We start from the raw sequence: 21,480 nt of genomic DNA, 5'->3' as shown, positions 1-21,480 counted from the left end.
GGGAAAGTTCCCGGGGAACCTCCAGCCTATGGCGGCAGAGAAGCATCTTGCAAGAGGTCTCTGTGCTGAGGCAAGGGGAAGCCGGGCAGGCTGACGGTATACGCCGGCCTCGTGTTAGTCTGGGGCCAGGTCACCGGCAATGTCTTCAAGAACCAGAAGGTGGGAGGACAAAAAGGCCATGCTCAAGCTCTGCAAAACCTAAGTCCAATTATATTCCACAACATTTCCTTTAATAGCAGGGAGTGGATTTCACGAAGTTTTCTCCATCTGCCTTGGGAAAAGTCCTCCAGGGAGCCCCACGAAAAGTGTCACCAAAGTACTGTGGCCAGGGCTGTAGAATCTTTTTCTCCCTCTTCTGCGCCTATTCAATATGCACCGGAACAATTCTAGCTGCTCTTTCCGGAAGTGTGGCTAGCATAGCGTTGCAAAGACGCCGCGTTGTGACCTACGTGGGCGGAGTCAGTCCTGCAGAGCTAGAACCTAGCGCCGGAAGTGTGTCTGCGTAAAACGGCGGCTTGGAGGCGGGGCAGGCAGTGCTCCCGAAGCGGAAGTTTCGCGGGGAAGCTTTTGCACCTAAGGACACTTCCTGTTTCCTAGTAACAATAGGAAGTGTCCGCAGAGCTGGGGGTAGACTCCTGGCTCATGCCAGCTGCGCCCTCTTTTCTCTACCTCCTTCCTCTTCTCCCCTTCTCCTTTCCCTCTTTCCCTTCCCTCCCACCTCCCGGGAACCCTGGCTGAGTGTGCGTGTGTGGGAGCGCGAGAGCCCCCCGACAGCCACCCCTTGCGGCGCGCGGCTGCAGTTAGGGTAAGGGTCCCAGTGCGCAAGCGCGCTCCCGTTCGCGGTCCCCAACTGACGCGCCCGCGGCGGGAAGGAGAGGGGGCCGCCGGTGCGAGGTAGGCGTCCTGAGAGGAAATTGGCAGAGGAGATGAGTGAGGTCAGAGGACTTCATTGGTGGTTGACTAGGGGAGGGGACTTTTGATCAAAGGGGCTTTGTGAGGTGAGAATTCCGGGGGGCAGGTTCAGTGAAGGGGTTTACGGTCGGAGACAGTTGTATTGGGGTCCCATGGGAAGAAGAGTCAGAGTTGGAGGACAAGAGGATGTAGGAGGTATGAGAGAGCAAGGGCTTTGGGATGAAGACCGCCTCAGTCAGTGGGTTTGCTCTTACGTGAACTAGGATAACGCATTGCCGTGTGTTCTGAGGATTGAGTGACACAATGAATATAGTTAGCACAGTGCCTGGCACATGGTAATATAATACTCTTCATGAGTTGCTGTCATCATCAGTATTAAGAGAGGAGGCAGAAGAAAAAAATGAGAAAGACCGGTGAGGGTAAGATCAGGAGGCATGGGAGAGAAAAGGTAGGCAATGAAGTGACATTACAACCTGATATTGATGTTATTCCCAAGATAGAAGATAGTTTGAGTTCAAGGGAAGTAGATAAAGGAAGTCGCTAAGAGAGTCTTTTGGGGTTTTTTGTTCTTTGTTTTTGTTTTTTTTGAGACGGAGTCTCGCTCTGTCACCCAGGCTGGAGTGCTATAGTGGGATCTCAGCTCACTTCAACCTCTGCCTCCCAGGTTCAAGCAGTTCTTCAGCCTCAGCCTCCTGACTAGCTAGAATTACAGGTGCCCGCCACCACGCCCGGCTAATTTTTGTATTTTTAGTAGAGACAGAGTTTCACCATGTTGGCCAGGCTGGTCTTGAACTCCTGAACTCAGGTGATCCGCCAGCCTCGGCCTCCCAAAGTGCTGGGATTACAGGTGTGAGCCACCACGCCTAGCCCAGTTAAGAGAGTCTTAATTCTCTTAACTCTCTTGTCACAAGGAAAAGAGACCTTGTGACACTGAAATGACTCGGGGTGGCGGGGGAACAAGCCAGCCCTTTCCCTGAAGGAGGCCTCTAACCTCTCCTCTCAGGTCCTCAGCTATTAACTGGAGGAACAGCTGATTTTTCAGTGCTTCTCAGCTACTCTGTTTAGCTGAGAGATGAAGGAGGAAGATTTGGACTTCTCTTACTGAAAGGCCTAGAAAAGGTTCTGGTGTCCTTTTAAGATGTCACAGAAAATTTTTGTTTCAGGATTGTAGGGAGCAGATTCGTACTGTTCTTAAAGGACAGTAATGCCTTTTGAGTCGGGTCTGAAGAACATGATAACAGGTCTGTGATCAGAAGTAGGTTGCATCTCTCTCGACTTTAATTTCCTTAGCTATTCCTGTAGGGATGACTTAAGCCTAGGGGAGCTCCTATATTTGGGAAGCTTGTGCACAGGGAGGCCTTAAATGATGGTGCCTGCAGATTGGATCTAGTAGAAAGCAGGTCTCTGGGCATGGATGCTTGGGGAACCTCTCAGTGACCTCAGGTGAACTTGTTGCTCGTAGAGCCAAGAGGCGAAGTTAATTCAGGCCTTCCTTTTGACCACTGCCCCCTCTTCCTAGGGCTCGGCCCCTCCACCAGAGGAAGGTGCTGCCACGTGTCTGCTCCTTCTGAACCTCCAGGTTTCTGCTACGTTGCCCCATGGAGGACACACCCGCCTCACTCAGCTGTTCCGACTGTCAGCGCCACTTTCCCAGCCTCCCAGAGCTCTCTCGGCACCGAGAACTACTCCATCCATCTCCCAACCAGGACAGTGAGGAGGCCGACAGCATCCCTCGGCCCTACCGTTGTCAGCAGTGTGGGCGGGGCTACCGTCACCCCGGGAGCCTGGTCAACCATCGTCGGACCCACGAGACTGGCCTTTTCCCCTGTACCACCTGTGGCAAGGACTTCTCCAATCCGATGGCTCTCAAGAGCCATATGAGGACTCATGCTCCTGAGGGCCGCCGCAGGCACAGGCCCCCACGCCCCAAGGAAGCCACTCCATGCCTCCAGGGTGAGACGGTGTCCACTGACTCCTGGGGCCAAAGGCTTGGCTCTAGTGAAGGCTGGGAAAACCAGACAAAACATACAGAAGAGACACCTGACTGTGAATCTGTACCTGACCCCAGGGCAGCTTCGGGTACGTGGGAAGATCTGCCCACCAGACAAAGAGAAGGCTTGGCAAGCCACCCAGGTCCTGAGGATGGTGCAGACAGCTGGGGACCCTCCACTAACTCTGCCAGAGCCCCTCCTCTCCCCATCCCAGCCAGCAGCCTCCTTAGCAACTTGGAGCAGTATCTGGCTGAATCAGTAGTGAACTTCACAGGAGGCCAGGAGCCCACCCAGTCCCCTCCTGCCGAGGAGGAGCGGCGGTACAAATGTAGTCAGTGTGGCAAGACCTACAAGCACGCCGGGAGCCTCACCAACCACCGCCAGAGCCACACGCTGGGCATCTACCCCTGTGCCATCTGTTTCAAGGAGTTCTCTAACCTCATGGCTCTGAAGAACCACTCTCGACTGCACGCCCAGTATCGGCCTTACCACTGTCCCCACTGCCCCCGTGCCTTCCGGCTCCCCCGGGAGCTGCTGGAACACCAGCAGTCCCATGAGGGTGAAAGTCAGGAGACACCCTGGGAGGAGAAAGGGATGCCCACCACCAATGGGCACACAGACGAGAGCAGCCAGGACCAGCTCCCCAGTGCACAGATGCTGAATGGCTCTGCGGAGCTCAGCACCTCTGGGGAGCTGGAGGACAGTGGCCTGGAGGAATACCGGCCTTTCCGCTGTGGGGACTGTGGCCGTACTTACCGCCATGCTGGGAGCCTCATCAACCATCGAAAGAGCCACCAGACAGGTGTCTACCCCTGCTCACTCTGTTCTAAGCAGCTGTTCAATGCGGCTGCTCTCAAAAACCATGTGCGGGCTCATCACAGGCCCAGGCAAGGAGTTGGGGAAAATGGACAGCCATCAGTCCCACCAGCTCCCCTGCTGCTGGCTGAGACCACTCACAAAGAGGAAGAGGACCCCACCACCACCCTGGACCATCGGCCCTATAAGTGCAGTGAGTGTGGTCGTGCTTACCGCCACCGGGGGAGCCTGGTGAACCATCGCCACAGCCATCGGACTGGAGAGTACCAGTGCTCACTCTGTCCCCGCAAGTACCCCAATCTCATGGCCCTGCGCAACCACGTGCGGGTACATTGCAAGGCTGCTCGTCGAAGTGCAGACATCGGGGCTGAGGGTGCCCCCAGCCACCTCAAGGTAGAACTCCCGCCTGACCCAGTGGAGGCAGAGGCAGCCCCGCACACAGATCAAGACCATGTGTGCAAACATGAAGAGGAGGCCACGGACATCACCCCAGCAGCAGACAGGACAGCAGCACATATCTGTAGCAACTGTGGGCTGCTCTTTGAAGACCCTGAGAGCCTTGAACGTCATGGCCTGACTCATGGGGCAGGGGAAAAGGAAAATAGCAGGACAGAGACCACAGTGTCACCTCCTAGGGCCTTTGCCTGCCGAGACTGTGGAAAGAGCTATCGCCACTCCGGCAGCCTTATCAACCACAGGCAGACCCACCAGACAGGAGATTTCAGTTGTGGGGCCTGTGCCAAGCACTTCCACACCATGGCTGCCATGAAGAACCACTTGCGCCGGCACAGTCGGCGGCGGAGCAGGCGGCACTGGAAGCGGGCTGGCGGTGTCAGCGGTGGGGGAGAAGCCAAACTCCTGGCAGCAGAGAGCTGGACCCGGGAGCTAGAAGACAATGAAGGCCTGGAGTCTCCCCAAGACCCTTCAGGGGAAAGTCCTCATGGGGCTGAAGGCAACCTGGAAAGTGATGGGGACTGTTTGCAGGCTGAATCTGAAGGGGACAATTGTGGGCTTGAGAGGGGTGAGACCCATTTCCAGGGTGATAAAGAGAGCGGAGGCACTGGGGAAGGACTGGAAAGGAAGGATGCCCGTTTACTTGACAACTTGGACATCCCAGGTGAGGAAGGTGGTGGGACTCGCTTCTGCGATGGCCTCACTGGGGTGGATGAAGACCAGAAGCCAGCCACTGGCCAGCCCAACTCCTCTTCCCACTCTGCCAACTCTGTCACTGGCTGGCAGGCTGGGGCCGCTCACACATGCTCTGACTGTGGGCATTCTTTCCCCCATGCCACTGGCCTGCTGAGCCACAGGCCCTGCCACCCACCAGGCATCTATCAGTGCTCCCTCTGCCCAAAGGAGTTTGACTCTCTGACTGCCCTCCGCAGCCACTTCCAGAACCATAGGCCTGGGGAGGCGACCTCAGCACAGCCTTTCCTCTGCTGCCTCTGCGGCATGATCTTCCCCGGGCGGGCTGGCTACAGGCTTCACCGGCGCCAGGCCCACAGCTCCTCTAGCATGACTGAGGGCTCAGAGGAGGAGGGGGAAGAGGAAGGAGTGGCAGAGGCAGCCCCTGCACGCAGTCCACCACTGCAGCTCTCGGAAGCAGAGCTGCTGAATCAGCTGCAGCGGGAGGTGGAAGCGCTGGACAGTGCAGGGTATAGGCACATCTGTGGCTGCTGTGGTCAGACCTACGATGACCTGGGGAGCCTGGAGCGTCACCACCAAAGTCAGAGTTCTGGGACTACTGCAGACAAGGCTCCCAGCCCCTTGGGAGTGGCAGGTGATGCCACGGAGATGGTCGTGGACAGTGTCTTGGAGGACATAGTGAATTCTGTCTCTGGAGAGGGTGGAGATGCCAAGTCTCAAGAGGGAGCAGGCACCCCCTTGGGAGACGGCCTCTGCATCCAGGGTGGGGAAAGTTTGCTGGAGGCTCAGCCCCGCCCCTTCCGCTGCAACCAGTGTGGCAAGACCTATCGCCATGGAGGCAGCCTGGTGAACCACCGCAAGATCCACCAGACTGGAGACTTTCTCTGCCCTGTCTGCTCCCGCTGCTACCCCAACCTGGCTGCCTACCGTAATCATTTGCGGAACCACCCTCGCTGCAAAGGCTCTGAGCCCCAGGTTAGGCCCATCCCAGAGGCAGCAGGTAGCAGTGAGCCGCAGGTTGGGCCCATCCCAGAAGGAAGCAGCAGCAAGCCCCAGCACATGGCAGAGGAGGGGCCGGGGCAAGCAGAAGTCGAGAAGCTCCAGGAAGAACTTAAAGTGGAGCCCCTGGAGGAAGTGGCCAGGGTGAAAGAAGAGGTATGGGAGGAGACCACTGTGAAGGGGGAGGAGATAGAGCCCAGGCTGGAGACCGCCGAGAAGGGCTGCCAGACTGAAGCCAGCTCTGAGCGGCCCTTCAGCTGCGAGGTGTGTGGCCGATCCTACAAGCACGCCGGCAGCCTCATCAACCACCGGCAGAGCCACCAGACCGGCCACTTTGGCTGTCAGGCCTGCTCCAAGGGCTTCTCAAACCTCATGTCCCTCAAGAACCACCGGCGCATCCATGCAGATCCCCGACGTTTCCGCTGCAGCGAGTGTGGGAAGACCTTCCGCCTGCGGAAACAGCTGGCCAGCCACCAGCGGGTCCACATGGAGCGGCGTGGGGGTGGGGGCACCCGAAAGGCAACTCGGGAAGATCGGCCCTTCCGCTGTGGGCAGTGCGGGAGGACCTATCGCCATGCCGGCAGCCTCCTGAACCACCGGCGCAGCCACGAGACGGGCCAGTACAGCTGCCCCACCTGCCCCAAGACCTACTCCAATCGCATGGCCCTGAAGGACCACCAGAGGCTGCACTCAGAGAATCGGCGGCGACGGGCTGGACGGTCCAGGCGCACAGCTGTGCGTTGCGCCCTCTGTGGCCGCGGCTTCCCTGGCCGGGGATCTTTGGAGCGGCACCTGCGGGAGCATGAGGAGGAGACAGAAAGGGAGCCAGCCAATGGCCAGGGAGGCCTGGATGGCACAGCGGCCAGTGAGGTGAACCTGGCTGGCAGCCAGGGACTAGAGGCCCAATTGGGTGGTGCTGAGCCAGTACCCCACCTGGAGGATGGAGTCTCAAGGCCAGGGGAGCGCAGTCAGAGCCCCATCAGGGCAGCAAGCTCAGAAGCCCCAGAGCCACTGTCCTGGGGCGCAGGGAAGGCAGGTGGGTGGCCAGTAGGTGGGGGACTGGGGAATCATAGTGGAGGCTGGGTTCCTCAGTTCCTGACCAGGTCAGAGGAGCCAGAGGACAGTATCCACAGGAGTCCTTGCCACACTGGTGACTGCCAGCTCAATGGACCTACTTTGAGTCACATGGATAGCTGGGACAACAGAGACAACAGCTCTCAGCTGCAGCCAGGGAGCCACTCCTCCTCTTGCAGCCAGTGTGGCAAGACTTACTGCCAGTCAGGCAGCCTCTTGAACCACAACACCCACAAGACAGACCGACACTATTGCCTACTCTGCTCCAAAGAGTTCTTGAATCCTGTGGCCACAAAGAGCCACAGCCACAACCACATAGATGCCCAGACCTTTGCCTGTCCTGACTGTGGCAAGGCCTTTGAGTCCCACCAGGAACTGGCCAGCCACCTGCAGGCTCATGCCCGGGGCCACAGCCAGGTGCCAGCCCAGATGGAGGAGGCCAGAGATCCCAAAGCCGGGACTGGGGAGGACCAGGTGGTTCTCCCTGGTCAAGGGAAAGCCCGGGAGGCCCCATCAGAAACCCCCAGAGGCCCAGGAGAGAGTGTGGAGACAGCCAGGGGAGGACAAGCAGTGACGTCCATGGCGGCTGAGGACAAGGAGCGGCCCTTCCGCTGCGCCCAGTGCGGGCGCTCCTACCGCCACGCTGGCAGCCTGCTTAACCACCAGAAGGCCCACACCACAGGGTTGTACCCCTGCTCCCTCTGTCCCAAACTTCTCCCTAACCTGCTGTCTCTTAAGAACCACAGCAGGACCCACACGGACCCCAAGCGCCACTGCTGCAGCATCTGTGGCAAGGCCTTCCGGACAGCTGCTCGGCTGGAGGGCCACAGGCGGGTCCACGCACCCCGGGAGGGGCCTTTCACCTGCCCCCATTGTCCCCGCCACTTCCGCCGCCGAATCAGCTTCGTGCAGCACCAGCAGCAGCACCAGGAGTGGACAGTGGCTGGCTCCGGTAGGGGGCATGAAGGGTCCTAGGAGGAGGTGGGCACACAGTGGAGGGTGAAGTCCGGCCCCAAAGTGGGTGGGGGAGCAAGGAGTGAGAGGAGAGAGCCCCGGGGATTCTAAGAGGTGGGTGGGGGCTTGGCTATGGGGTGAGAGAAGTAGTTTGAGGATGTGCTGAGCTGAGCACCCGCAGGTCAGATATAACAAATAGCAGGGTGGGTTGGGCAGCACATGGGGGCGTGGTCAGGCCGAGGTGCTGCCTGGGCTCCTCCATTACACTGTAGCCATAATGGAATGGTCTTTCTGTTCAGGGGAAGGTCGCTGGGTACCCCCTGGCTGCTGTGTCTGGAAACCCTCCTGAGTCAGCCAGTAAAGTAATGACTTCCAGAGAAAAAGAGGAAGCCATTGGTTTGGCCTAGGTTCCATTCTTTCCTAGAGCAGGCCGGGTGCCAGGGAACAAGGGATGGGGCATGGGCTCCACGGCTTCCCTGCTGACTTGGCCACGGAAACTGGGTCACTGGTTGGCACCCTACTCCCTGTCCCTCTTTCCTTGTGCCTTGTCTCTGCTGCTCCTCTCCTTGGAAACTAGACCTCTGGTCCTTCCCTGTCAGTGTTGCTCCCATCTCTTCTCTAACCTTTATTCAGCCCCTTCTCCCTCTGCTGCCAACGGCCTTTTTAGGATCTAACCAAACCACCCTTTCCACCTGCGCACCCTGCCACCCTCTGCACACCTTTAACTGGAGGACTGAGTCACAGATAATTGTTTCCTTGAAGTCCAGGCCCAGCTGCAGCAACAACAGTCATTAGCCCATGTCACATCGCTGATCAGAGGGCATCTCCGTGGGGAATCGCCTCCACCCAGCACTGCTGGAGGCCGCAGCTGCCAGGGAGTGGGGCGGCCGGTTCCCTCAGCAGGACCTGGGCTGGCCTCTCCACCTCCTCTAGTAGAGGCGGACCCATTCCATCTAGTGGCCACCGAGGGTGGGTGGCCCTGAGATGGTGGGCCCTTGACGGGCGTTGTCAGAGCAGGGGGCCAATGGGAGTCACCTGAAAGCTGAAGGAATGGCTTTAAGGATACAAGATTTCTCATGACCTCAAGGGATATGAGCGAGGAGCCAGTTTACCAGGGCTGGGAAAATAATTAGGAGGCCTAGAATCCCTGTTCTCATCTGGGCCTCCTGGGCCAGGGGTGGGAGAATGGCCTGCAGGGCTGGGAGGGGGTACACGCTGTGCGGGGTCTGCCCCTCAGTCGGTGACCTCTCTCTCTCCCCCCAGGAGCCCCAGTGGCACCAGCGACGGGCAGAGGGGACTTGCCATTGCCCCCTCCACCCACCCCCACGACCCCGCTCCTGGATCCTTCACCCCAGTGGCCTGCAGACCTCAGCTTCTCCCTCTGAACTTCAAGTCTCCAAAGAACAGAATCTGGGGGAGGGAGCGCGTGCAGGGAGGGGCTTGATCTCCACATTTTCTCAGGAGTAGTTCGGGCATCCCCATATCTTCTCCTCTCCCCTTGTGAAGAGGACCCAGATCTGGCTTCTTTCCCAAGGAGGGGGTGGGGTGTTCCTCGCATCCCTGTCCTTGAAGGACCTCCTTCCCCCAGCCTCATCACCGTGCTCTTCCCAGTGCCAGCCTCTGCCGAGATGCCGTGCCACCCTCAGCAGCCAGATTGCAACACCAGGGAGAGGCGGATGCAGAGCCCCACCGGTGGGAAAGTTGCCTGTGGAAGGGAGCCTTTTGCTACAATTTGTAACTTATTTTCTAAAGTCTATTTTGTAACAATTTATTTAAGTTTAAAAAAAGGAAAACTGCTGCCCCCCAAAAAGAAATTTTCAAAACACGTGGCTGGCGTGATTGTATCTGAAAGGGTAAAGGAGGAGGAAAGCTGGGACGCCTGCTTCGGAGCAGAGTTGGGTGTGGGAGTGTCCACAGACACCCCTGTCCTGCAGGGTGGGGAGTGGGCATCTGTGGCCCCAGGCAGGTTCCTTCCCACAGCTGCTGGGCTTCTGGGCCTGCCCTGGTGCGTGGAATCACACATGACAGGGTGGGGAGGACAGGGGCAGTAATGCTGTTTGCCTGCCTGCATTCTCTTGTCCTGAGAACGGCCAGGTCCCCTGTCAGCAGCTGGCTGGTTGGCCTGTGGGGAAGGAAGGAGGGTGGAGTTGTCCTCATCCTCATGGCTTTTGTCCCTCCCTCCCTCCCCATTCCTCGAAGGAACAGATGAGAATACTGAGGCTCAAAGCGGTTGAGCAGCCTGCTCCAAGTCACACGATGACAAAGAACCAGAATCTGAATCAAATGGGTCTGCCTGTTGCTCCACGCTACCCAGGGCAGCTGGAGTGGGCTAGAACGGCGCGTTCTCACTGGAGAGAGAAGAGTCCTGGAGAGGCAGGGTTTGGCAGGAGGCCCCAGGGCCACATACTCATGTTGGCCAGGCAGCTTCCAGGCTCAGCCTCGGGCTCTGGTTCCTCGGCAAAGTAGACCTGCCAGTCCAAACTGCTGACCCAGTCCTCGTAGGCAGGGAGCGCGGTGAAGACCGCCGGCCTGGCGGGGCCTTGGCAAGCATCTCCAAAGCTGTGCAGCCCGGCCAGGAACCATGTGCCCCTCACCTCATGCACCAGTGGTGCCCCAGACAGGCCCTGTCAGGGGTCAGGTGACACTGGGTGACTTTTTATAGGCAGCTGTGCAGGATGGTAGAGCAGGCTAGGGAAGCTCTGGCTGTTTGGGGGCTAATTGGCAAAAAGGCTTAGTTTCAGGTGGGAGGTGGGTCCAGAGGCCAAGCCTGGAAGGTCTGTTCTTGAGCTATTGGGTGCGGGGATGCCAGGGGCCTATTAGGTAAGGCGTGGGGGCCTGGGGCTCACCTCACAGCTGGGCAGCTCACCCACAGCACTGGTACACACCATCCCCGGCAGAATAGGGCTGCCGTCACCCCCAGGAGCTGCAAGCAGCCGGCTGCAGGCCCTAGGCCCCAGGAGGGTCACGGGCACTGTCTGGAGGGAGCTGATGCCTGTGGAGCAAGGGAAAGCTGACTGCCCCGGCCTGCAGGTTGGATGGACAGTGGCCCTGGTCCTGTGCCCACCTACCTGCTCCTGGGCGGGCCCATCCCAGGACCCAGCCGCGCTCCCCATCAGGCAGGTGGTGGTCAACATAGGGCAGGCACAGGGGCCGCAAGCTGGCTCCCAGTGTCACAGGCTGGGCCAGCAGCAGGAGGGCCACGTCATAGCCCCCCTCAGGGTGGGTGTAGGCTCCGTGCAGGATGAGCTGCTTCAGGCCCCACTCCTCCGGTCTGGTCCCCAGCCCTACGCTCCATTCCTCTGGGGCCTGGCGCCTGTGCAGAGGCAGTGTGGACAGCACCAGGTGACAGGGCTGCCGGCAGGGGCAGGGGACACAGCAGAGAGGGGTCCAAGACTCACCCAATGAAGCAGTGGGCAGCAGTTAGCACCGCCTCCTCTGATACCAGGGCTCCGCCACAGGCCAGCTGCCCCTGGTGCATCAGCCTGGCATCCCAGGGCCATGGAGAGGGTGCTCCTGCCTGGGGACCTGCTGTCCTCAAGGATCCACAGGCTGAAACAGATGAGTGCCTCATCTGACTTCTTGCTAAGCGCTTCCCACTTCCCATCAAATCCTCACAGTATCTTTTGAAATTGAATTTTGTTCCCCTCATTACTGAAGGTAACCAAAGTTCCAGAGAGGTTAAGAGACTTTCTCGCTCTGTAACTACAGGCAAGTGGCAGACTTGCGATTCACAAGCCAGGGCCTGAGCTTTTAGCCCTGTGGGTCTGATGGGACCCCCGTCCCAGCCTCATGGGAATGCCCCTACTTGTCACTCCCCTGCCCCACCCATCTGCACCCTCCAGGCTAGGCCTGCCTCCCGTATTCCTGGCTCATTAGTGCATCTCTTACCATCAAGACATAATATCCGTCCCAGGAATTACTTTGCATTCAATTTGCATGCTAGTCACTTAATGCTGGAATTCTGACTGGAAGCCCTACCCTATGCAGGCTTGCTGGGTCCCTGCTGGAAGCCTGCCACTTCCCCAGAAACTCAAGTCAGGTCTCAGAGATTCCTCTTCTCACCTAAACTCCCAACCTGTAGAGTTCCAAAGTGCCTGCGCCTCTCAGCTCTAATGGGGCTGTTCCCATCCCAGGGGGTGAAAGAGCCCCCTAATTAGGCTCGGCGGTGTGGATGCCTGTGCCAGTTCTCTAGTCCTAACTGAGGTTTTCTTCACAGTGGCTTCTACCCACTCCCAGCATGCCCCACTCGTACCTACACAGCTGTCCTCATCACTCATCTCCGGGGTCTCTGGGCTCTGGGCCAGGAAAGCCGCCCCCTGAACTCGAGCCTGCAGCCAGGAACTGTGAGCAGCTGTGTTGGTCAGCAGCACAGGAGCGTCCTCCTGGGCACAGCTTGATGCAAAGCTGATGATGCCAGCCTGAACCCAGTGTCCATCAGGCTCGAGGCACAGCACAGGGCCCCCGGAATCTCCCTGGAGCCAGGCAACAAAGCCAAGGACAGATGCCTGAGCCCAGCTATGGCAGACACCCTCTGATTGCAGCTCTTTCCCCCAGTCCTTTGAGTCCAACCCCCAGCCCAGGGCTAGGCCCCTCCCCTTCTGCTCCTTCTCTTCTCCCCATCAGACCTGACAGGGCCCCTGCACCCCAGGCTGGGGGCCCCCACATAGCATCCCAGGCCGGGCCGGGTTGGACAGGTGTCGCTGGTGCAGCTGGTTGTAGATACAGTTACATGTGGGGCGACTGATAAGACGCAGGCGCAGATTGCGTAGGGTCCCAGGAGCTGGTGAAAGAGACGGGGCTGGGGCTGGAGTCTGGGATCTGGGAAGCAAGGGAGACTGGAAGCCAGGACAGTTGGGAGCTGAGACTGTGACCTTGGGCAAGCAGAGCGCCTCTCCAAGCTTCAGTCTGGGCCAGCACTTACCACCACTGGTGTCCTGATCCCAGCCAGTGGCCCAGCAGGAGGCTCCAAAGGGGAAGCGATGGGCAGGCTGGGGCAGGCAGAGGGGTGTGTGGGTCGTGGGGTGGGCGAGCTGCAGCAGGGCCAGGTCTGAGCCCTGGCTGTAGTGGTTATAGGCCCTGGGCAACTGCAGGGCAGCTACCCCCACCTCCTCGGCCCCAGGGCTGAGTCCCTCACGCTGCAGAGAACCCAAGACCACTGACCAGGAGTTCAGTTCTGTTGCTGCTGCCCTGGAAGGGGAAGGACAAGGTCCAGGCCGCTGAGTGCAAGGGTAGACAGTGACACCATGGGAGACCCCACAGGTAGGTGGAAGATAGCAGAGAGCACTCCACGGCTTTTTCTTTTTGAGGTAGGGTCTCGTCCTGTCACCCAGGCTGCAGTGCAGTGGCATGACCATGACTCACTGCAAGCCTTGATCTCCCAGGCTCAAGCGATCCTCCCACCTCAGCCTTGTGAGTAGCTGGGACTACAGGCGTGCACCACCATGCCTGGCTAAATTTTATAGTTTTTGTAGAGACATGGTCTTGCTATGTTGCACAGGCTAGTCTTGAACTCTTGGGCTCAAGCGATCCTCCCTCCGTGGCCTCCCAAAGTGCTGGGATTACAGGCGTGAGCTACTGTGCCTGGCCTCAGTCTGTGACTTTAAGAAAGGTCATTCCCTTGCAACCTAAGTTTTCTGATTTGTAAATCTTCTACCATGAAAGGTGGTTGTTACAATTAACTTGACAATGTGTACCCAGTACATGGCAGAGTCTCAGTAAATGGTTCTTTATTATTACTCTAGAGGCAGGGACTAGGCTTGTGGGGCTTGAGACAAATCGTCCACCCCCCAGAGCCGGAGACCCTGCCTGATCCCAGCCATGACTTACTTTTCAAAGCAGTGGGCAGCAGTGAGGACCCAGGTGTCCGCCACCAGGGAGCCGCTGCAGATGTGGGCTCCCTGCTTCCTCACACTGGCCTGCCAGGGCCACTCGCCAGGGACTGTGTTGCCCTCCTGAGGCTTGGGGGGGCCGGGGCCATGCTGTCCACAGGCTGTGGAGAGGGGTGGGTCACACTGACAGCAGATCCCTGTCCTGACCTCACCCCAGTCCCGACCCAGACCCAAGTAAGGCCCAGGCCCCGTGTCCCCAGACCTTACCACGCTGAGCGGCTTGAAGACCTGGGAAGAGAGAGACACAGGTGAGACGCAGGGACTCCAGGCCTGCCTAGCTTTGGGGAGGGGAGGGGATGGGCTGGGGGGCGGGCCCAGGGTCCTTGCCTGTGACTCTGATTACCTCACCAGCCCCTCCCAGAATGAAAATATTTATATGAGGTCGAGACAGCTTTTATTGGAACCTATTCAGTGTGCACACGCAGTAATTAATTCTCCTTCAGCTGTGCTCAGCACTCCGGGGCTTGGAGTTCAGCTTGGGAGTAGGCCAGCCCTCCTCCAGGCTTCAGAACCCCCAACTCCTGCCCCTGCCACTGAGTCAGCCAGGCGGCCTCTGTGTGTAGACAGCATTAGCTTAATTGTCCTCTTAGTAGCAGAGGCCTAAGTAAGAGGAAGGATTAGAGGCCTGCGTCATTTCCAAGTGGGGAGGGCCCCAAGAAATGGAGACTTACCTCACGCTGGTTTAGAGACTCAGTCTTCCCCACCTTCCCAGAAACTGCCTGAGAGCCCGCCAGAGAGAGGGCCCCTGCCCACCGCCCCGCACAGGCACACAGGCACCCCATTACACAGCTGAGCCAGGCTGCCCAGAGGATGGATGAAAAGAAAGGGAAACTGAGGTCAGAGGAGCCCAGAGTTTGCCTGAGGTCATTGTGGAAGTCAGGGAGGCAGGCACAGGACACACACAGGCAGCACCACACACACACACACAAGACCACAGGCCCCGCCAACGCAAACTGCAGCTGGCCCGAGAAAATCTCATCCATGTTGACACAGGTGGCCACATATACTGCCCCACAGAGTCCCACAGAGTTACATCCCCACCGGTGGACTGTCGCCCACAGGCGGTCCCCCTACCAAGGAGCAGGGACTGCTGGGGCAGAGATGGCCCCTGAGCCCCCACCAGGCCACCCCCATACCCCAACACACGGCAGCTTACCCTCCATGAGGACCGTGGCACCCGCGATGAGCAGCACTGGGCCCCAGCACCACTTCATGCTGCCCCGGGCCACTCTGCCGCCCGTGCTCTACTCTGAGAGATGCCACCTGGGTCTCCCTGGCTCCACCTCTGCTCCACCTCCAGTTGGCTAGGAGTCAGCTGTCTGCTTGCCCTAGCCAGCAGTTCCTAGCTCTGGGGCTGTGGCTGTGTGACCCTGGGCTTGTCAACACCCCTCTCTGGGCCTTAGCCATGGAGCCAAATTATCTGGGTTTAAATCTGTTTCCTTACTACTTGAGTGGCCTGGGAGAGCTAACCTGCCTACGCCTTGTCTGAGAAACAGTTGTTGAATGGAAAACGCCTCAATGACAGCCTGGCACAGGGCAAGCTCACTCCCAGCATAAGAGCGCCATCCTGGAACCGTGGAGGGCACGTGGGCAGCTCCTCCCAGTACCCACTTTTCATTTCTACTCCCCCACTTCTCTTCCAGCCAGGGCTGGGTGGGTTTCACATGCCTTCTCCCAGGTCTGCTCAGAGACAGTGTGTGCCAGGCTGGGTGTTGAGGGGCCAGCGCCCACTGCTGCTTGCTCGCTGTGAGCCTTTGGCAAATCCCAGTATCTCCCTGGGCCTGCTGGCTTCCCGGGAAACAGGGTGACAGCGGTGCCCACCTTCCTCACAGGCGCAGAGGACTCGGTCAGGCGGGAAGAACACTTGGGTGCGTGCCTCCTCTTCCTCTTCCCACTCCTAACTCAGGCTGGCCCAGACCATTCAAGAACCCTGACCCCAAGACAGAGGCAGCTGTGGGTAGGGTTTAGCATATATTATAGATGCTGGCCGGGCATGGTGGCTCACGCCTGTAATCCCAGCACTTTGGGAGGCCAAGGCAGGCGGATCACCTGAGATCGGGAGTTTGAGACCAGCCTGACCAACATAGAGAAACATTGTCTCTACTAAAAATACAAAATTAGCCGGACCTGGTGGCGCATGCCTGTAATCCCAGCTACTCGAGAGGCTGAGGCAGGAGAATCACTTGAACCCAGGAGGCGGAGGTTGCAGTGAGCCAAAATTGTGCCATTGCACTCCAGCCTAGACAACAAGAGTGAAAATCTGTCTCAAAAACAAACCAACAAAAAAAGCATATAGATGCTAGAGCCAGATGGACCAGGTGGATTCAAATCCTGAGAGCCTCCTGCAGTAGCTGTGTGATCTCAGGCATACTAATTAGCCACTCTGTCCCTATCATCAAGATAGGCATAATAATAGTACCCACCTCATAAATCACTGTAAAAATTAAACGAGTTTAACACGTTAACACAAGTTTTTTTTTTTTTTTCTGGAGATGGTCTTGCTCTGTTGCTCAGGCTAGAGTGCAGTGATCATGGCTCACTGCAGCCTCAACCTTCTGGGTTCAAGCAATCTTCCCACCAGCTTCCCAATTAGTTGGGACTACAGGTACATACCACCATGCCTGGCTAATTTTTTTTTTTTTTTTTTTTTTGTAGAGACAGGGGTCTCACTATTTTGCCCAGGCTGGTCTGGAACTCCTGGCTTCAAGTGATCCTCCTGCCTTGGCCTCCCAAAGTACAGGGATTACAGGTGTGAGCTACTGCACCCAGCCAACACAAGTTCTTAAACAGTGCTTGGCATGTAGGTAAGTGGTCAGGGCATAATAGGCAAAACAAAACAAAAACCTTCACAACCTGGCCCTGGCCCTCCAGGGCTACCAATACTGGCTTGGGATGGTCAATAAGGCAACTGGAGGGGTTAAAGTTAAACTCAAGGAAGAACTTCCCAGCAAGCATTTACAGAACCAGAAGGGCAGCCTGCCCTTCCAGGTGTGTGCTCAGCCTTCCCAGGAGAGGAGGCCTGGCTCCTGCGGGCAGCAGGAACAAGCTGCCAGCCTGTTTCCTGGGGGTGGGGGCTGATGGCGCCCCAGGCCTTGCTGACTCCACACGCTGGAGATGAGACTACCCATAACCACCCTTCCCGGCAGGCCCTCCACTCTCCCTCTGACTCACCCTTCCCAGCTCCAGAGAAGCAACACCAAGGGAGGCCCAGCACCACAGTCCATGGCAGACACATGGTTCAGACTTGGCTGATTGATCTAAGAAACTTTATTGCTCAGAATCTTCCCTCCCTGGGCAGTGGAAAAAGCTTTGGAGACCAGCCCATGGGGACAGAGTCAGAGGCACTGGGTGTAAAAAAGAGCGAGCGTGTGGCACATTTGGTCCATTGTCGTGTGCGGGTATGGCAGGAGGAGGGGGTAATCTAGAAGCCCTGCATCTAGGGCCTTCTAGGGACCCAGATATGGCCCCTTGGGCAAGGCTCACATGCCAAAGCAAAGCAGATGAGGCCAGCCTGGCTTGGATTGAGGGCTCAGTGCCTCTTAGCCTTGCCCTGAGGTTCTTGGACCTTCTGGAAACTGAGCCACATCAGGCTCACGTTGATAGCATAGGTGGTGATGCAAACGATGCAGAAATCATAGAGCACGAAGAACAGGATCCAGGCCAGGTAGACAGAACCAGCGAGAGACACCAGGGAGCTCAGCAGCAGCAGGACAGAGGCCCAGCGTGTCCGCAGGCAACCTGCAAGGCAGAAGAGGGTCCGGTGTGGGCTTCAGGGACTGGCCACCTCCCGAACACTCCATGATGTCACCGCACCACCTAAATGCCAGGAGCTGCTGGGAAGGGTCTCTAAAACAAGAGGCTCCAGGGCAGATGTGGTGGCTTATGCATGTAATCCAAACACTCTGGGAGGCCGAGGTGGGAAGACTGCTTTAGGCTAGGAGTTCAAGACCAGCTTGGGCAACATAAAAAGACCCAATCTGTATCAAAAATTTAGAAATTCAGCTGGGCACGGTGGCTCATGCCTGTAATCCCACCATTTTGGGAGGCCAATGGGGGTGGATCACCTGAGGTCAGGAGTTCGAGAGCAGCCTGGCCAACATGGCAAAACTCCATCTCTACCAAAAATACAAAAATTAGCCGGATGTGTTGATGGGCACCTGTAATCCCAGCTGCTGGGGAGGCTAAGGCAGGAGAATCGCTTGAACCTAGGAGGTGGAGGTTGCAGTGAGCCGAGATCACGCCACCACAATCCAGCTTGGGCAACAAGAGCGAGACTTCGTCTCAAAAAAAAAAAAAAGGCCCAGTGAGGTTGGCTCATGCCTGTAATCCTAGCACTTTGGGAGGCCGAGGTGGACAGATCACCAGGTCAAGAGATTGAGACCATCCTAGCCAACATGGTGAAACCCTGTCTCTACTAAAAATACAAAAATTAGCTGGGCGTGGTGGCACGTGCCTGTAGTCCCAGCCACTTGGGAGGCTGAGGCAGGAGAATTGCTTGAACTCGGGAGGCAGAGGTTGCAGTGAACCAAGATCACGCCTGGTGACAGAGCGAGACTATGTCTCAAAAAAAAAAAAAAAATTAAAAATTAGTTGGGTGCAGTGACATGTGCCTATAGTCCTAGCTACTCAGGAGGATCGCTTGAGCCAGGAGTTCCAGGTTACAGTGAGCTATGATTGTGCCACTCCAGCCTGGGCAACAGAGCAAGATGATTTCTTAAAAAAAAAAAGAAGGCTTCGACAGGTCCCCTCCAAGGGACTGGTCTCTGAAGCTCTTGCCATTGCCCAGGGAGGGAAAGTTCTGAGCAATAAAATTTCTTAAATAAATCAGCCAAGTCTGAACCATGTGTCAGCCGGGACCATGGTGCTGGGCCTCCCTCGGTGATGCCTTCTCTGGAGCTGGGAAGGGTGACTCAAAGGGAGCGTGGGAGCCTGCTGGGAAGGGTGGTAATGGGTAGTCTCATCTCCAGCATATGGCATCAGCAAGGCCTGGGGCGCCATCGTCTCCCACTCCCTTGGTTCCTCTGTCTGTTCAATAATTCCTGGGACCAGATACAAATTTTCCTGCTGAGCACTAAATGAGATAAAAGCTCATGCTCAGCTTCTCCTTAAAAAGGAATTTCGGCATCTTTTCCACAAAACTGGGGTGTTGGTGGGGCATGGTAGCTCACGCCTGTAATCCCCCCAGCACTTTGGGAGGCTGAGGCAGACAGATTGCTTGAGACCAGCCTGGGCAACATGGCGAGACACTGTCTCTACCAAAAAAAAAAATACAAAAATTAGCTGGGCATAGTGGTGCACGCCTGTGATTCCAGCTACTTGGGAGGCTAAGGTGGGAGGATCACTTGGGCAGGGAGGGAGAGGTTGCCATGAGCTGAGATCACGCCAGTGCACGCTAAGGGCATCCTAGACCTCACTTTGGGCAACAGAGTCAGACCCTGTCTCAAAACAACAACAAACAAAAACCTGAGGACCTAGGATGTCTTTAAGGGCCCTTCAGCCTCTAACAGTACTTAAACCAATTAAAAGACTCCTGTTAGTTACCTCCCCACATCCCCACCCGCAGGATGCTCCGCGATGAGCAGCTAGCTGGCTGTCAGCTGTGTGGATCACCAAGATTGCATGGAATGGGGCTGAGCTGACCAAGGGGGATGAGGGGCGGGGCGGGCAGGGAGGGGGCGGGGCGGGCAGGGAGGGGGCGGGGCCACTCACCTAACAATAGCTGTAGTGTGTAGAAGATGCAACCGAATATGCTGTTGGATTGGTTGAGGATACTGTCCTGTCCCAGCACATGCTCCACCAGCCCGAAGCCCCTGCCCCACCTGGCAGAGGGGTGGGGTGGGGTGGGGTGGGGTGGAACCAGGTTAGGACTGTCAACCCAGTGCCTTGGACCCTCCCCGAGAAAGGTGATTTCCAAGAAGCCACCTGAGCTATCCTCTGTTCCCCCACCTCCCATCCTAGTCCAAGGGTCGATGACCTCCAGGCACCGGGCACCTTTGGCCACGTCAGGATTCCATGTCACTGACCCTATCCTCCCCTCTCCCCAGACCAGGCCCGGACGTGGCTACTCCGTAGGCCCTGCTTTTCATCTTAGACCTTAAGTAACTCTCTAATTCTCTTTTTTTTTTTTTTTTTTTTTTTTTTGAGACGGAGTCTCACTCTGGCCCAGGCTGGAGTGCAGTGGCGCGATCTCGGCTCACTGAAACCTCCGCTTCCCGGGTTCAAGCGATTCTCCTGCCTTAGCACCACCCCCCGCCCCCCGAATAGCTGGGATTACAGGCGCCCGCCATAGCGCCCGGCTAATTTTTCTATTTTTGGTAGAGACAGGCTTTCACCATGTTGGCCAGGCTGGTCAACTCCTGACTTCAAGTGATCCACCCGCCTCGGCCTCCCAAAGTGCTGGGATTACAGGAGTGGGCCACCGCGCCCGGCCCTTAAGTAATTCTTAAAATGGCAAGGCTGGTATAACAGTTCACTCGGTTTTGCATCACAGACTGGGAGTCGGAGGCAGATTATCTTTGCCCTGGACCCCAGAATCTCCAGCTCCCTGGCCACTCATTCGCCTCCTCTGTATTCCGTCATTATGCTACCGCCTGGCCATCACGCACAGCCAGACCGGGCCACCTCGTTCCTCGGCGCAGCCATCGCCAACACCCCCCCTTCACCTGCGCGCCGTCCTTGAGACCATCGTCAATCTCTGCCTCCATCCTGCCTCCCCGCCTTTCCCGGTCACCGTTATTCCTTGGCATCCAATTCACGTGCGAGTTCCCGGAATAATCCCAGTCCCCAACACTGTCTGGTCCCCTGCCTCGGACACTTATTTCGAACACCAGTATCTCTGGGTAGCTCAGCCCCTGTGCAACGACCCCGCGAGCAGTCCAGCCCCGTGTCCGTTCCCCAGGCACACCGATCCCAGACTCCAGAATAATCATCTGGCATCCTGGCCGCCCTGCTCCGAGGCCCCACGCCTTCCACTCCCGTGCACACCTGGAGGAGAAGACGCGTGAACAGCTGATGGCGGTGCCCACGTCGCAGAGCGCGCGGTAATCCCGGTCCCGGGCGCGCGCCGCCTTCACGTGCAGCGCATAGAGCGAGAGCACTAAGCCCGTCAGGCAAAGAGCGAGCCGCACCCAGCCAGGGCTCCCCCAGGTGCTGCCCATTATCTCCAGGTTCCGCCCGAGGCGCCCGCGGAGAAAACCAGCCACGGAGCAGGGGCCGGGTGGCGAATGGCCGCGCCCCTCCTGGCCCTCTGACTCGGCGATTGGCCGGCCGGACTCGCACTCCGCGACCCAAATGGCTGTTCCCGGGCACTAGTCAATCGGGCGAGTTAGGAAAACAGCGAAGAATGCCAGGACTAGTGAGGCGGGTAAGGGACGCGCGGAATCGCGGCCCCAGCGGCTGCCAGGCATGATGGGAGTTGTAGTCGGCGCGGCTGCAAGGCATCAAGGGAAATGAAGTCTCCACAGATTTAAAAACCGAGTTGGCCGGGCGCGGTGGCTCACGCTTGTAATCCCAGCACTTTGGGAGGCCGAGGCTGGCGGATTACCTAAGGTCAGGAGTTCGAGACCAGCCTCGCCAACATGGTGAAACCCCGTCTCTACTAAAAATACAAAAATTAGCCGGGCGTGATGGCACACGCCTGTAATCCCAGCTACTCGGGAGGCTGAGGCAGGAGAATTGCTTGAGCCGGGGAGAGGGAGGTT

General features: G+C 57.6%; 3 protein-coding genes across 19 annotated transcripts; 1 reads left to right on the top strand and 2 right to left on the bottom strand.

The window, feature by feature from the left end:
• Window positions 1-12: 12 nt before the first annotated feature.
• Window positions 13-9,717, top strand: ZNF646 (zinc finger protein 646). 7 transcript variants are annotated; one of them, XM_063611925.1, is made up of 3 exons: window positions 13-159; window positions 2,432-7,890; window positions 9,156-9,717. In XM_063611925.1, exons 2-3 carry the CDS (start codon window positions 2,511-2,513, stop codon window positions 9,275-9,277), a joined length of 5,502 nt encoding a protein of 1,833 aa, XP_063467995.1. In that variant the 5' UTR covers window positions 13-159; window positions 2,432-2,510; the 3' UTR covers window positions 9,278-9,717. The 7 variants fall into 7 exon arrangements, with proteins under 7 accessions (XP_063467995.1, XP_055154772.1, XP_055154770.1 ...); XM_055298797.2 differs by lacking the exon at window positions 13-159 and adding an exon at window positions 599-805; XM_055298795.2 differs by lacking the exon at window positions 13-159 and adding an exon at window positions 776-894.
• On the bottom strand, window positions 9,645-17,066 carry PRSS53 (serine protease 53). 9 transcript variants are annotated; one of them, XM_063611938.1, is made up of 11 exons: window positions 16,952-17,066; window positions 13,988-14,008; window positions 13,719-13,881; window positions 12,814-13,079; window positions 12,518-12,672; window positions 12,145-12,364; window positions 11,291-11,441; window positions 10,961-11,205; window positions 10,739-10,884; window positions 10,300-10,516; window positions 9,645-10,014 (listed from the first exon to the last, which is right to left on the bottom strand). In XM_063611938.1, the coding sequence occupies exons 1-11, from the start codon at window positions 17,013-17,015 to the stop codon at window positions 9,995-9,997; spliced, it is 1,668 nt and encodes a 555-aa protein (XP_063468008.1). In that variant the 5' UTR covers window positions 17,016-17,066; the 3' UTR covers window positions 9,645-9,994. The 9 variants fall into 9 exon arrangements, 8 of the variants coding, with proteins under 8 accessions (XP_063468008.1, XP_055154800.1, XP_055154798.1 ...); XM_055298825.2 differs by lacking the exon at window positions 16,952-17,066 and adding an exon at window positions 14,937-16,929; XM_055298823.2 differs by lacking the exon at window positions 10,300-10,516.
• Window positions 17,030-21,207, bottom strand: VKORC1 (vitamin K epoxide reductase complex subunit 1). 3 transcript variants are annotated; one of them, XM_055298894.2, is made up of 4 exons: window positions 20,765-21,194; window positions 19,490-19,599; window positions 18,949-19,032; window positions 17,030-17,518 (listed from the first exon to the last, which is right to left on the bottom strand). In XM_055298894.2, the coding sequence occupies exons 1-4, from the start codon at window positions 20,935-20,937 to the stop codon at window positions 17,310-17,312; spliced, it is 576 nt and encodes a 191-aa protein (XP_055154869.1). In that variant the 5' UTR covers window positions 20,938-21,194; the 3' UTR covers window positions 17,030-17,309. The 3 variants fall into 3 exon arrangements, with proteins under 3 accessions (XP_055154869.1, XP_055154870.1, XP_055154871.1); XM_055298895.2 differs by lacking the exon at window positions 18,949-19,032 and having other exon boundaries at window positions 20,765-21,207; XM_055298896.2 differs by lacking the exons at window positions 18,949-19,032; window positions 19,490-19,599 and having other exon boundaries at window positions 20,765-21,202.
• Window positions 21,208-21,480: the final 273 nt, after the last annotated feature.

Source organism: Symphalangus syndactylus, chromosome 11, assembly GCF_028878055.3.
Source record: "Symphalangus syndactylus isolate Jambi chromosome 11, NHGRI_mSymSyn1-v2.1_pri, whole genome shotgun sequence".
Taxonomy (NCBI): domain Eukaryota; kingdom Metazoa; phylum Chordata; class Mammalia; order Primates; family Hylobatidae; genus Symphalangus; species Symphalangus syndactylus.
This window is presented reverse-complemented; position numbering and strand designations above follow the sequence as displayed.